The following is a 16,115-nucleotide window of genomic DNA, read 5'->3' on the forward strand; positions in this document are numbered from 1 at the left end:
GTTTTTACTTTTTAGCCAGGACAAAGTTCCCCTATCAAGTCCCGCATACCTGAGCTATGTCCCCAAAACAGTTTTAATTGTACATCTTCATGGCAGCTAGCTAAACAATGTTAACCCTACATCAATTCTACATTATGACTAACTTAGATTGTCCCTCATGTTTCAATCAACGTTTTTAATGCCTGACTCTTCCTTTAAAAGGAGACTGAACCCTTTTTCCTTTTATACCCATTTGAATGTAAGTTTATTTAAGTAGATACATAATACTTTAATATTCTTCAATCCTAAGTATCTTAAACTATTACCAGAACTTTTTTTCTAGTCTCACCTGAGAATGTGTGAAATGAGTACGCAGCATCTGTCCAATATTCTGGGTATGAGAAAGATCCAAGGCTGCATCTACCTCATCAAGGATATAAATTGGAGCAGGTTTGAAGAGGAGCATGGACAGTATTAATGACAAAGCCACTAAAGACCTAGGAAAAGGTCAGTGGAAGAATATCCATAAAAATTTGATTTTATAATACCACTTTTTATCAAAACACTGAAACAAATCTGTGATGCTGTTACTATGGTGAATAGTGCAGATTAATCTGAAAGATTGTCATATAAAAAAGAATCTTAAGTTTCAAATGTCAACACTTATTGAATTAAAATATTTCTTTTATTTTAGCTTTCTACTTTTCCTCTCTTCATAAGTATACTGTTTTCATACAATAATTTTAATATTGCCATATTGTGTTCATTCAGTACTTGTCCTTAAGAAAAGACCATGGTAGTTTTAATAGTTTTTTTTTTTCTCCTTCCCCAATTGCTTATTAGAGCCCAGGTAGCAGGTGAGTGAGGGCCACATATTTATTTGTTAAGACAATAGCTCTTGTCTTGGCAACAGTATAACTGGTTTAGATGTCCTCTTTTAAACTATTATGTATGCACCCACATACACAAAGACACTATAAATATATAGGCACCATTTGCTAGGAAGCTGCAGAGATTATGGTCATTATCCTAAGTACTTTACGGTGTCAGAAGTTCGAACAATCCTTGTGTAAGATTTATAGTTACACCTACTCAAAAATTCTATAGTTCTGTTTTCAGTGCTCTTCCAGCTCACCATTCGCTTTAACTGAAGCTGTTCTCATTCTAATCTGGTATGAAGAGTCAAAATAATCCTTATAATATTTTGTTTTAAGAATCATATTTTATTAAAAAGCCTTGTTTTTTAATATAAAATATTTATACTTATTTAACATTAGAATAAAAATTACAATAACAATTGTCACATACTTATTCTATAATGAAATACCTCCTGGCATGCAGTACTAGAATAGTCAATCCAATGCTTGCTGCATTCCAATAGGGTATTAATTAAGAAACACATAAGTGAGGAAAGAATGTGTACACAAGTGGAGGAAAAACCAAGATTTCTAGAAAAGGAAAGGGATGAAACAGTACAATAAAAACAAAGCATAGTGAGGCTGATATTTACCTCTATAGAGGATTGGCTTTCTTTGTGCCAAATGCTTAAAGCATTCAGCTTTAAACTTAATTTTTAAAAAAAATATATCTCACACTAAGAGTTGAACTGCTATGCTCGACAGTGGTATATCTAAAAATAATTTTACAGCATCTTAATTATGGCAATAATTTGTAGGCCCCCCCAAGAAGAGAAACAAACATTTCCTATTTTCCTCAGAACATTTTCCAGGCATTTGCTAAACATAGTTAAAAGATGCTGTAATCTAAACTGTGGAATTCAATTTTGATTAACAGGTAGCAGGAACTGTCTTTCAGATGCTTAAAATATTTAGGAATTTTATCAATGATGAAAAATATAAATACATTTCTACTCACAAAAATAATAAAAGAAGTCAGGGAAAATTAATTTTTCTATGTACATAAAAAAAGTTACATGATACTAATATAGGACACAGAAAAACAATTCAAGGCCTATAGATTATATACGTTAGACAGGAGAAAAAGCAAATACTAAATTAATAACCAATTTCAATTACATGGAAATTCATAATTTTCTTTTCAGAGGTTTTAATTATTTGGCTGCCTACAGGTAAAGTGTTAGGACATGTGACCTTTTAAGTTTCTATCACTACGCTGATTTTCAGAATCACTGTTGTAAGGCTAGGAGAAACTTCCCCAAATCCATGTTTTCTCCAACACTCTTCTTCATTGCTTTATGTAGATGCAAAGTTCCATCTGGTATCATTTTCCTTTTGCCTAAGAACTTCCTTTAACCTGTAGTATGATTCTGTTAGATCTAACTTTTTCAGTTTTTATCTCAAAAATTATTCATATTGCCTTCAATTTGCAGAATATTTCTGTTAGATATATAATTCTAAGTTGACATGTTTTTCTTCCAACACTTTATAGATGTTCCAGACTTTGGGCTTACAGAGTTTTTGACAAGAAGTCTGAAGTCATTCTTCTCTTTGTTCACTGGCACATAATATGCCTCTTTTTCTTTGGCCTGTTTTTAAGATTTTACTCCTAATCACTGGTTTTTGGCACTTTTATATGATATGTCTTGCTGTGTGGTTTTTTTTTTTTTTAAGTTAATTTAATTTTATTGTTTTTACAGACAAGGTCTCGCTATTGCCCAGGTTAAGTGCTTTGGCACAATCACATCTCACTACAGCCTCGAACTCCTGGGCTCAAGGGATCCTCCTGCCAGCCTGTGTCTGAGGTTCATCTCTGTTATTTTTGAGTATGTTTCAACTGATTTCTCTTGGTTAGAGTCAAATTTTATTGATTTTTGTCTTGTAATTTTTATTAGATGCTGGCCATTGTGATGATTATGTTATTTAATATCTCAATTTCTTTTATCTTCCTTTAAAGAGCACTGGGCTTTGTTCTGATAAACAATTAAGTGACATGTAGATCAGCTTGAGCTCTTTAAGGCCTGTTGTTAAGTTTCCTAGAGTGAGTCTAGTAACCTTCACTTTTAGGGACAGTAGAGACCTAATGCCAAGGTGCAGCTCTCTGGGCCTCACAAAATTCTAATAATATCTGTCTTTTTAACTTAGACTATGTTTGGGTTTCCTTCTCTGTATCTGAAGTCCAGCAACTGCTACTAGAGAGAAAGCCAGAGTGAACACAGAGCTCAGCACTCCTGTTTCCTCTTTCAGGTATCATAATCTTGTGCTGTTCATTTTCTAATATTTGAAAGTAATTATTTTTCATATATTTTGTCTAGTTTTCTACTTGCTTATTCTTATTTCTCTTTTGTCGCCTATTATTTCAATCAAATGTTCCAACCAAAATTTTTAGTTCTATGTATTAGGCTCCTTAAACTCTACATGCAAAGGTAGCTAAGAAAATCAAAACATAAATAAAATTAGGGGGTAATGAGATGATGGATTACAATAAAGTAAGAAAAATGAGAAATAATATTGCAAAGGGATTACTCACCTCTGACCACCACTAAGTTCAGTTAGGTTTTCTTTCCAGGTATTTCCTAAAGCAACCTTGAACTCCAGACCATCTAAAACAGTTTGCCCCTCTGGTGGTGCAAGCATAGCATTAGCACCAGGCAACAGAGTAGAAAAAATAGACCCAAAGTCTTTGTTCACCTGGATTAAAAAAAGAAAAATCATATTAAAATATCAGAATACTTTCTAAGAAGAATAAGTTGTTGATATATGTACATGCAATTCAGCAGGTAAATTCTGTTGTCTGTTACTCTAACTCAGGGGCTGGCAAACTATGGCCCGTGTGACAAATCTGGCCATGCCCATTTCTTTACAAATTATGTATGGGTGCTAGCGCTAGTGTTACAACAGAATTAAGTAGTTCCAACAGAGACTGGGTGGCTAACAAACCAAGAAATATTTACTATCTGGCCCCTTAAAAAATAGTTTCTATTTCCAGGGGGAACTAGAAGCTATACCTCTAACTCTACTCCAAAGTTTTGATACTCTTATAGAACATATTGCAGGAATCCTTAAGACACACAGAACTGTATCACACAGGAGAAGAAAACCCAAAATATTTGGAGAAGCAAACATGAAACTCAAACTCTTTTTGGAATAAAGTGTTTTCTTATTAAACTTTTCTGTTTACTGATAGGCTTTTAGCTAGTAACGACAGCCCCATCCTACCCTAAGTAGATCAGGGTGTGAGGTCCAGGAAAAAGGGGCATAAAATCAAAGGACTAGATTTGTTCAAGGTGTTAAACTATTCTTTTCTATATGCCTCATTTCATAGCCAATGAGGTTAAGGTCTTGAGGGCCAGGAATAGGACCCAATCCCAATAGAATAGGAAGCTGTTTGGCCTGCCCTTGTCTTGCCACAGTAGAAGACTACATAGAGGAAAGGCAGAGGGTAGGAAAATGGTGGAGTAGAGGTGACCTCCTGGCTCTCTATTCCCACAGAAAGAGGTGAAGAACTCAGTCGGCCACACGAGAGGACCACTCCCCGCCCAAGAACAGCATTGTATAACTGCAGAGAAACAGCGTGGGACTTGCAACGCAGGCGGAAAAAAAAGGTGAATCGGAAATACGAATGCAAAGTCTGTAGAGTGCGAGACAATAGAGAACAGAGCATGGGACGGCCGTGCATGCCCGGCCAGCCAGTGCAGTGGGCTCTGACCCACAGGAGAACGTCCTGGTCCCCCCACTGACCTCCACACCCACTCAGACAGGGATGTGCCTAAAGTCAGTGCAAAATTGCAGCATGAGGTGGTGGGCTCTGTGGAGAGGGGACAATAGCTGGAAACATTTTGAACTCCCCGGTGCTAGGACTGCAGTGGGTAGGGGAGGGACTGGTCTAAGGGATCACTTCCCGCTCCAGTGAGTTAGGAGCTAAGACACCTCGCTTCCGGTGGTCAGCTGGGGCCAGCACAAAGGAGGTGAACACTGAAAAGGGGGCTCTACCCCTGGAAACAGCTGACAATTAGGCCAGTTCCAGGCAGGACAGAAAGAGCAAGACCATCTGCCAACTCTTGCGCAGTCGCCCCCAGCGCTAGCTCTATGTGGGTGGATAACCTCCATTTTGAGGGTCTACAACCTGGACACTGTGCAGTGCTACCATTTCAGGCAACGGTATTCCTTTGGAATAGGATGGAGATCCCAGATATAAAGCCATCCTCATGTTGTCATCTAATCTTCGACAAAGCAGACAAAAATATACACTGGGGAAAAGAATCTCTATTCAGTAAGTGGTGCTGGCAAAACTGGATATCCACATGAAGAAGATTGAAATTAGATCCCCACCTCTCACAAAAATCAATTGAAAATGGATAACAGACTTAAATCTAAGGCGTTAAACCTTAATTAAGAATTCTGGAAGAAAATGTCGGGAAGACTCTTTCAGACATTGGCCTAGGCAAAGAATTTATGAAGAAAGACCCCCCCAAAGCAATCACAGCAGCAACAAAAATAAACAAATGGGACCTAACCAAATTAAAAAGCTTCTGCACAGCCAAGGAAACTACCATTAGAATGAATACACAACCTGAAGAATGGGAGAAATTATTTGCTTTCTACACATCCGATAAAGGGCTGATAACACAAATTTATATAGAATTTAAGAAAATGAACAAGAAAAAAATCAAACAACCCCCATCAATAAATGGGCAAGAGACATGATCAGAAACTTTTCAAAAGAAGACAGACTAATGGCCAGCAAACATATAAAAAAGTGCTCAACATCTCTAATCATTAGGGAAATGCAAATCAAAACCACAATGAGATATCACCTAAGTCCAGTGAGAATAGCCCATATCAAAAAGTCCCAAAACAACAAATGCTGGCATGGATGTTGAGAGATTGGAACACTCTTACACTGCTGTTGGGACTACAAATTAGTACAAAGCCTGTGAAAAGTAATTTGGAGATACCTCAAAGAGCTAAAAATAGAAATACCATTTGATCCGGCAATCCCACTACTAGGCATCTATCCAAAGAAAAAAAGACATTCTATAATAAAGACACTGGCACGCAAATGTTTATGGCAGCACAATTCACAATTGCAAAGATGTGGAAACAACCCAAGTGACCAGCAACACATGAGTGGACTAATAAACTGTGGTATACGTAGACCATGGAGTACTACTCAACTGCAAAAAACAACTGGTGAACTAGCACCTCTTATATTATCCTGGATAAAGATTGAGGCTATCCTTCGAAGTGAGGTATCACAAGGATGGAAAAACATTCACCACATGTACTCGCTATCAAGTTAGTACTAACTGATCAACACTAAGGTGTTCACATTGTAGTAATACTCATTGGGTGCTGGTCAGGTGGGGAGGGTTGGAGAAGTAAACCCACAACTAATGGAAGTGGAACACATTGTATGGGGGAAGAACACGCTTGTAGCCCTGGCTTGAGCGAGGCAAACACATCACATGTAAACAAAATGTTTGTACCCCCATAATATCCTGAATTTAAAAAAATGAAAAAAAAAAAGAAGACTACATAGTGCTTTAGGGCCAAAATGCTCACTTGTAAGAGGGTAACTTTTGTGCCTACGCACTTATTTGGGAATCTGGCCATCTGTTTTTAAAAACATGACTAATAATCTTAGTTCTGCAGTCGAATTTTAGAGTACAACACACAAGGATTTGACAGCCATGTTTTCTACAGAAATCTTCAAATTCAAGTGCAAGTGTATAAAATTCAAATGTAAATATACTTTTTTATGAATACTTATAACAAGGAAATCTCCTAGACACAAGCAGTGCTCCTAAATATAGATTTACTGAGGAACACACATTTTAAAAGCAGTTACACACCTGCTAAGTAATATCCTACACAGAAGCAAGTTGTAGTTTTATCTGGGATAGATTTCCAGAGCTAGGCAATGATCATCACAAAAGGGGGAAAGAACCACTGTCTTTCTGAGAATGATGGAAGACAGCACAGTATGTATAAACACCCACAGTATGTATAAACACCCTAAGTTCTTTTTCTTTTCCTATTAGGACAGGTGGAGGAGAGACAGCTCAGGACTAAGAGTGGAATGCTAATAAACTCTGAACACAACCATGGACCCCATGTGGTAATTCCTCCAAAAGAGAAAAAAGAAACTTATCAAGTTAATGGGCAGTAAAGAAGACTGATGTAAAGATGAAATAAAACAGAAATTATGCAAGTATGAAAACAAATAAAAAATGCCTATAATAAATCTGCCTTTGTCAATCAAGTATGCTTGATGCCAGAAGGAAAACTATAATGCTGATAATACCTACCTTATTAGAATATTGTGAGCATTAGATGAGAAAATTAATTTGTGAATAGTGATTGACATGTAATAGGAAGAGCAAGGTCAGTTTAAAGAACAGATTCTAATTTGTAGTAAATCTAGGAACCATAATGAAAAAAAAAAGGAACAAAACCTTTCAGATCCAGTGTTAAATGGATATGTACAAGAATAATGGGGTCAACTTTTTACATGCATTTTTAATAAAAGACAATATTACAGGGGAAGGGAATACTGAATATCAAAGTCTTAGTGCAAGAAAAACAAGACGACTGAAGGGATAATTGTGTTGCCACTGCTGAAAACAAAGTTCCTGTAGAATTACAAAGAAAAAGAGGCAAGGTGCCCAAGTGAATCGCAGAAAGCATAGGTTTGCTAAACTATTAAATAGCACAGCGACTATGTTTAGAATCTTTTAAGCAAGTCTTCTGCTATAAGAAAAATGAGAAAACTTTCACATGGGAGGCTAAGGAATTATCCTAAAGATAGATAGATGAAGGCAGGAAAGTGGAAATAACAGTGAAGAAGCTTGAGATCTGCCAAAGCTGTCATAAAGCAAAAATGGAATTGGGACAGCTGAGTAAGAGTCCTATAAAAGAGTACTAAACTTGCTTGTTCATTGTCCAATTCTTAAAGAGATACAGGGTGACAGCATCCAGTAGTAGTCAAGTCCAAAAGACAAAATGCATTTAAAAGACAAAGTCTATGAGGTTTTCATTCAGGTATGAACATGTGCCTCATTCAAACACAAATTTCTCCGAGTATAAACTCAATGACAATATTTTTCATTCTTGCCTCCTCATACAAAATAAAAGACATACCTTTTGCCAGGCAATATTTAGGGCTTGGTTTTTCTTTTGGTCAAGGTCTTCTATAGTTGTAAGGATTTTGGCTTTGTCATTTTCTACAATTCTCTTCTTCTTCATCAAGTCATTATACTGTGAGATAAAAAGCAGTTAATTGGGAAAATATAAAATTTCCTCTATGTTCTGAAATTCAGTCAGGAATTAAAAAGGTTTCATTTTTTTAAATATGTAATACATACTCTCCTGCTTAGCAAAAAGATATAATACACAAAGGGTTATCATATAAACCAAACTGTGAGTAAAATCATCCACATATGCATCATAAAATTCAATTACTAGGATTGAGAATTTATAGTACAAGGCCTTGAAATATTTTGATTCCACAAATATTCCCTTATCTCTCAACCAGCCAAGACAAAAAAAAAAAACCTGTCATATATAAATTCAAGTAAAACTAGCCCTGAATGCTCTCTTCATCCGTCAGTCTTAACAGCAACATGAGTAAAATTTTAGTTCTTTACCATGATGTACAGGTCCTACCTAAGTTGGCCCTTTTATACCTTGACTTCATGGCATCAGACTCCTCCCCCAGGTTCTGGTCTTATAGTCTTTTTCAGTTCTTTGAACATAATAAACTCATTATTGTCTTATGGCCCCTGCATTGTTCTTTCTTCCTGGAATACCCTTTCTACCAGACATAACTGGTGCCTCCAGTGTCAGCTTACCCATTATCTCTCCAGTGTGGCTTTCCTTTGAGAAAGGCTGTAGAGGGATAATTATACTATGAACAGCTGTGGAACTTTCTAAAACTCTCCTGTCTCCTCAAAGCCTCACATTTTAAGGAGGGTTCATATTCTCCCTTAACAACTCTGGCCAGTCCTGCTATCTTCCTTGCTGTCGCTCTCCTTTATGGCCAAGATCCCAAAACCTCCTCTCCACATCGTTATCTTATTTCTTACATAAGTCCATGTGATTTCTTAAACGGAGAGACACAGAACACAAGAAAAACCAAAAGGCCACCTGTTGATCAACAAGCACCTTCCTCTCTTGTAAGGAGATGGGAGTTGAAGAATTCTTTTGGAAAAAAAAATGAGACCCAGTTCTCATTATGTAATAAAAGCAAAACAAGTAAAAGCAAAACACATTTCACCACATTATACACCTCAAATTCAGACCAAAGATTTCCTTCCACAAATATGCTATATATTGTAAAGCTTTAATGTAAAATTGAAAACCAGCAGGAGTATTTTATACAGAGATCGCAACACCTACATTATTAGCTTGTTTGGTATCTAACATAACCTAGATTCTTTGTCATACTAATGTCAATAAGAGTTTTAAATAAAATTCATTATAGAAAAATTTCTTAAAAGTAATTGAGCTCATAAGCATTATCAGTTTTGCAGGTATCTTATTTTACTTTAATATACAAATTCAAACAGAATTTTATAGAATTAAAGAAGGTATGAAGCATTAATATAAAATTATTAAGATTGCTATTTTTTATGTTGCTGTCAAGAGTAGGACTGCTTCTCCCACTGGGTTTCTCTAGTAATGAACAGGGCCTCCCAAGTTCATTACTAGATGACATTAAAACTCCCTTCTCAGATTCTAAAAGTTGTCAGGGTAGGGGAGATGGGTAACATTATCTAGTAATTGAGAGCATTAAAACCAAGTAGATACTGCTGGATTTACAGATTAGTGAAACAGTGGTTATGTATATAACAATTCTAGACATTACTTATATAATGGTTTCTGTATACACCAGAGTCAAAAGGAAGCAGCAGTTACAGAGTGACTGGTGAGGAGGCAGACAGCAGCATACCCTATTTGTCAAGGCTTTTCAGGGCAAGTGAAAGGAATGATAGAAATGGGAAGAATTAACAGGATCCAAAAGTGTTGTATTTACACCAAGAATAAGAAAATAGTCGAACATGTTTACAGCAGAACAAAAGCCAGTAGAAAAGTCATTCATGATATATAATAGAATATAAAAACAACTAATGATGAAAAAGAATGAAATAAGAAAAAAATGAATAAAAGGGAGAAAAGGAAAGCAGAAAGAAAACAATTATCAAGGACATCTAGCAAAAGGTTAAGTCTAACAATTGCATCAGAAATCATATAGTGCTATTAATGCCAGTCATGTCTGAATGTGGCCAGTTATTCACAGGAAATTGACTTACTCGCTCTTCAGCTTCTGTCAGTACATTCATAGCTCTCATATTGACATTTCTGCCTAGTTTCTCCTTCATTTCTTGCAACTTGTGAAGTCTCTGACCAGCTTCTTTGGGGTTGTTAGTTTTGAAATCATAGGCACTATTGGGTTGGCCAAAGAGGTGTTTCTCTGCATTAATCCAGTCATAATCTTTCAACATTTTGGATACCTAGCCACATATGAAGATAAAAGGATCTATGATTGTTTACAAACTAACATTTATAAACCAGTTTCTTAAATACTTATTAATTTTAAATCAAATATTGGGGGGAAAACCCCATAATGACTATTTAAAAAAATGAAGTTCATTATTGACAGGAATAAAGATGAGTATTTTTGCCTGGAGCACAGGCTACAGAAACAAGAGATTGTATAGCAAGACATCTTCCTATTATTAAATATTTAAGCATTAGAAGAGGAGCCAACTTATAGAGAAATTTCTACAGAGTATATGCAAAACAATTCCATTAGAATGAAATGTATTAATAAATCAGATGAGGTTCCTTCAGATTTTACCTAATTCTATCACTTCAAAAAACAACTTGTGAGAAGTCAAATTCTTATAATACTTAAGTGATAGATTGGTAAAATGGGAACCTAATCCTGACTGGTATCTAATAATTTTTTCTAAGAATTATAACCTAAGAGGGAGGGAAAAAAAACTGCCCTAAACGTTGACTGTCTCTCTGCTGCCACCCACTTTTGACAATGACACAGTGTAATATTTGTTCATATAACTGATTATAAAGTTCAAATTATAGTGCTTACAGACTTTCTTCTACTAAAATTATTTAAGGTTCATTCTGACTGGTAGACTCCAATCCTTGTCAATTTGTTTATCCTTATTAATTCCATGGGTATGGTCCCACCTCTAGGCCCCAAAGTAAAATTATCATTTATAGTCTATCTTGCCTACTGACCTGTAAGCTCTTTGAAGGCATTCTGTGTACATATTGCTCATCTTTATATCTTCAGTACATGGCATTAGTATCTGATACTCGTAGATAAGCAATAAATATTTGATAAACTATGTTTTTCATAGAATCCTTGGCTTCTAGCAGCTCGACTTGCAAGTCTCCTCTTTTACACCTCTTCAATAGCAAATAAAATCCCCTAGCAATCACCAATACTACCAAAAAACTATTAGCAATAACGTTGGGATTGGTAATATCTCAGTGAATCCACTAACACTAAGCTACTAGGCTAATGGGAAATCAATAGTAATAAAATAAAGTGGGAGATTATAATGTAGCCATAAAAAATGTTCTTTAAACCAAGTTCTGTGGTTCTTTCAGAGTGTGGGGAGACTGTCTCATATATTCTTGATCTTTCTGAAGTTAAAGCTGGTGTATTTTTTACAATGCTAAAAAAGATCCTGGGCATTGAAAAGGCTGGTACCAAACAGTTATAAACTCAAAAGAAAACATGAAGGATGAATTATTAATTCCACACAAATGTAGCCTCTCAACCAAGCAATAAATTTCTGCAAAAGCATGTGTTCTCTTTAAAGTACTTAAGTAAAGGCACTGTGATACATGAAAGAAGGAAATGTTAAGAGTGACCAAAAAACAGCAGGATAACCTCAAAAATATAACTGCTTGGCCAAATATCAGATTTTTTATAAAGTTACAAAAATTGACAGTAGTGACCCACATAAGGACATCTGAAAGCCAATTAAGTACCTTTTTTAAGTTGTCTGTATATATGTTTGTGAGTTATTTTAATTCAATATGAAATAAGGCAAAGAATATAAATTATTATTACTAATATATTAGTAATTAGTTCTATCAACATTTGGGGGTAAAAAAACAGTTATTTCCATGGAGAACACCAGGCATTTGGTAAATACATGTGGTAGACGGGAACAAATATCTGAAATTAAATTTAAAAATGAAACATGTCATTTGTTAAAAATGAGCATTGTTGAAAAGCAGTTAACACATGAGGCTGTAGTTTTGCCATTTGTACTGAGTTTTCTCCATCGAGTAGTTTACTAAAATTTTGCAACAGCCCAGACACAAATATTTGATTACTAAGGATAAAAATGAACATGAACGTGCCTTCGCAGCACCATCTTCAGCTTCCCGTTTATGTTTGCTGATGTTGTGGTCTAATTCCTTAATTTTAAGCTGAGCATCATTGTTTTGCTCCTTGTGTTTTGCCACTTCTGCATATTTAGCTTTAATTACACTGTCTTGGGCTGTTATCACTTCTTTTTGCTTAGTCACCTCTTCTTGAGCTTTATTTACTGACTCCTGAAACAAAAAATTATAAGAAATTATATAGTTAGGTAAAATATTATATAAATGTTTTTATTTTACCGAAGAATTGTCTGAGAGACTTCTGGGTAAGAAGGCAACTGGATTACAGGCAGATAGATGGTCACCTAACCCTCTATACTTTCTATCATCATTAAAAAGACTAATGAATTACCACGAGAAAAAAAGGTTGAAATGCAATGTTCAGGCTGAAAATAAAGAGTTTCTGCTGGATGTGGTTTAGATGGGATTAACACTGGGTGAGAGGAAGAGGGACTACTGGAAGCTGACCTGTAAGATCTCTCAGAAAAGTGACAATTCTAGAACAGTAATCAACATATTTGTCTCACGCTCTTACCATGACAAGAGTGAAAAGATCAAGAACACTAAAGTCAAACACCTTAAGCCAACATTTCATAAAGAGATTAGCATTTTCAATTTTTCCAATTTGATAAAAAAAATCTTACCTTATTTTTAGCCACTTCAGCTGCCATTACTTCAATCTGACCTTCATAGGATTTGATAGCTTCATTTACAGCTTCAAGCTGCTGTTTATAGGATGCATACTCTCTCTTAAGCTCTTCCAGCTCCAGAGTGATAGCTTCAACTTCCTATAAAAGACACAGTAACTGGGTATTCACATGGGTTGTCAACTACTAAAAAATAAACACATACAGAGTAGCTAAATTAATAATATTCTCATGTAACAGTTTAGTTATCACTCAACTACCAAAAGTACATGTTAATCTTCCCCACAAGAAGGCAAGAAAGAAGTTTATTTTCTTATACTTAAAAAAAAAAAAATGACAAATGTGTAATTTTTATGGGTTCAAAGAACTCTCCATAAATTATTTCCTTTATCCTTTTATTTCTATAGGGAAAACAATATAAAATTCCATGTAACAAATTAGTGGAGATAACAGTTTTTTTAAACAAAACTACTCAATGTGCACAAAAGTTTCTCAATTTTCTTCTTTCCCATTATAGCCTTTAGTTAATTAGAAAATACTTTGTACAGCTATTTAATGATAGAATCTTACAATGAGTTAAAAAAACTGTGAAGAAAACATATTTAGGTAACATTGTACAGAACAGTGATTAAGAGCATAGCCTTTGGAGACAAAACTCTATGTTCAAATTCCAGCTTTAGCATTTTTGTAAACATAACATGCTCTTCTTACATCATTCTTTCAAAGTGCACATCCACATATGCATTATCAAATAGAAACGTTGACTTGCTGATATTACAGCTCCACAACATCATGTAATCCATTCCTGGTGGTGAGTTGTCCACTCCTAAGAATCCATTTACCAAAAGGCAACTTTGTTCTTTGCCTAAAGTTAGCAAGCCAATGCATCCTATACTCACAACTATATAACACTCAATTACAGGGTTTTCAGAGAAATATACAGCTTGAGTATCCCTTATCAAAAATACTTGGGAACAGAACTGTTTTGGGCTTTTTAGAATTTGGGAATATTTGCATTATACTGACTGATTGAGCATCTCAAATCTAAAATGCTCCAAAGAGTATTTCCTTTGAGTGTCATATTGACACTCAAAGTTTCAGATTTTGCAACATTTTGGATTGGAGATGCTCATCCTGTATATTTTATTTATAAGATGCATAATTTGTGTGCTAAAGAACACAGCTTGCTTTTAGGTTTGGGGATCAAATCTGATGAATAAGGCCAACAAATGATGCTCTACCACCTTCAGCTCCATGTAGACATTAAAAGATTGGTTCTGTTTCAAGAAAGGTTATTACCTGTTGTTTTTCTTTCATTTTCTTGCTAGATGCATCTGCTTTTGTTTTGGCACAATCCAGTTTTTCCTGAGCATCCTTCAGCTCTCTCTCTCTTTCAGCTTCGGCATTTTTCATTTTATTCTCCAACACTTCGTATTTTTCTTCAGCTTTCTTTTGAATTTCTTTAGTGTTTCTTAAAGTCTCCTCACTTTCCTCTACATCATAAAGTGGGCAAATGTGGCTAAATTAATAGTTACAGATAAAGGCTTATAAATGTAACTTTTAATAGAAGAAATGATCTGGAAAATTAAAGGCTCGAGTTTAAAAAATTATCCCAACGATAGTCTAGAAATGGTATATTGAAACATACATCCTAAGAACCATACTTGAATTATCTAAGATCTGTAAAGAAATAATTTCTATTGGTATAAAATTAGTAACATAAACTTTATCCTACTTTTAAAAAGGTTTTGAAGCAACATATAAAAAAGATCACACTTCATATTTTTAACACAACTATGTGCTTCCTAAATTCAGAACTGACAGTATAACCATGATATTTTTCCCTAATTTTAGTTGCCAGAAAGCTTAAAATCAATATCATAAACAAGCTTATTTTATGTTCTTTGTCCATTTATACATATTCAATAAACCTCTCGATAAAGTAGGCAAATACTGTGAGAACATGTCTAGGATACAATATAGATAAAAACATCATCCAAAAATTTATGAAAGAAACAAATAAAAGAGCAAGACAGAACAGACGTGCTGTCACACCTGACATACATTGTCAGTGTTAGCACTTAAGTGCAAATATAACCCTGGAAGCCATGACTGCAGAATTTCCTAAACTACTTTTCACTGCAGAACAAAAATATTAGTGGAGAAATAGGTGTGTAGGTGTGTGGATATTGTCCCAAGGAATGACAAAACAAAAACTATCATATACAATTAAATTCTGAGAAAAAAGTATAAGACAGCTTCTTAAAATTAGGGAGATAGCAATATAGTAAATTATATTAAATATTAAAAACTTTTGTCTGACAAAAATAGTATGAACAAAAAATTAAAAGACAAGCACATCAGCCAAAAAAGGTATTTGCAATGCACATATCCTACAAGAAATGAGAACTCTTAAGTATGAGAACAATGAGAAAAAAATATGAACCACCCATGGGCAAAGAAATAAATAGAAAATTCACAGAAGTAGAAACCCAAAAGTCCAATGAACACATAAAAAAAATCCCAAATTTCACCAGCAATCAGGGAAATGCAAATTAAAATGTTAATATGCTATCTCTTCATAACCAACAGACTGGAGACTTTTAAAAATCTATAAAGAAAAGGATTTGGAAAAATAGAAATTTCCATATGCTACTAGTGGAAATGAATATTGGTAAAAATGGACAGAACTTTGACAATATATAATAAAAATGAAGATGACCCTACTCTAAGACTTAGAAATCCCATATTTGGATTTACCCTAAAGAAACACTCCTACATGTGTTAACAGAGTCCTCCAAATACCTAAAGTAAGGTAAAAGATATCAACAGAAACAGAGATTAAGCACAGAATGTTTTTATCTTACCAATAGTTTTTTTAAGGGCATCTAATTCTTCTTGTTGCTTGTGATATGAGCTTTGTTGGAGCTTGGTTTGTAATAAATCTGCCTCCTCAGTTTTCATCTCCCACTGTTGTTTTAGTTGGCGATACCTTACAAAAAGAGAAGTATATAATAAATGCCTATAATCTTTCTGGTATTTGAGACATAATTCAAACTTCAGGCTCTTACCTAAATTAAATTCACATATAATATAAACAATATAAGATGCTATAAGAATAGTTTTGATGACACTCAAGTTTCTG

The 16,115-nt window shown here is 34.8% G+C and overlaps 1 protein-coding gene across 3 annotated transcripts in view; it reads right to left on the reverse strand.

Annotated features, from left to right (window-relative positions):
- The window catches only part of SMC2 (structural maintenance of chromosomes 2), a 47,504-nt gene that overhangs the window by 2,415 nt on the left and 28,974 nt on the right, over positions 1 to 16,115 (reverse strand). For all 3 annotated transcript variants that reach the window (XM_045562438.1, XM_045562436.1, XM_045562437.1), the window contains 8 exons: positions 15,838 to 15,962; positions 14,270 to 14,463; positions 12,968 to 13,111; positions 12,303 to 12,497; positions 10,211 to 10,411; positions 8,040 to 8,156; positions 3,427 to 3,587; positions 329 to 476 (listed from right to left, as the gene is read on the reverse strand). In XM_045562438.1, coding sequence (XP_045418394.1) covers positions 329 to 476; positions 3,427 to 3,587; positions 8,040 to 8,156; positions 10,211 to 10,411; positions 12,303 to 12,497; positions 12,968 to 13,111; positions 14,270 to 14,463; positions 15,838 to 15,962 — 1,285 coding nt within the window. The remainder of the gene's footprint in view (positions 1 to 328; positions 477 to 3,426; positions 3,588 to 8,039; positions 8,157 to 10,210; positions 10,412 to 12,302; positions 12,498 to 12,967; positions 13,112 to 14,269; positions 14,464 to 15,837; positions 15,963 to 16,115) is intronic.

Source organism: Lemur catta, chromosome 10 (assembly GCF_020740605.2).
Source record: "Lemur catta isolate mLemCat1 chromosome 10, mLemCat1.pri, whole genome shotgun sequence".
NCBI lineage: Eukaryota > Metazoa > Chordata > Mammalia > Primates > Lemuridae > Lemur > Lemur catta.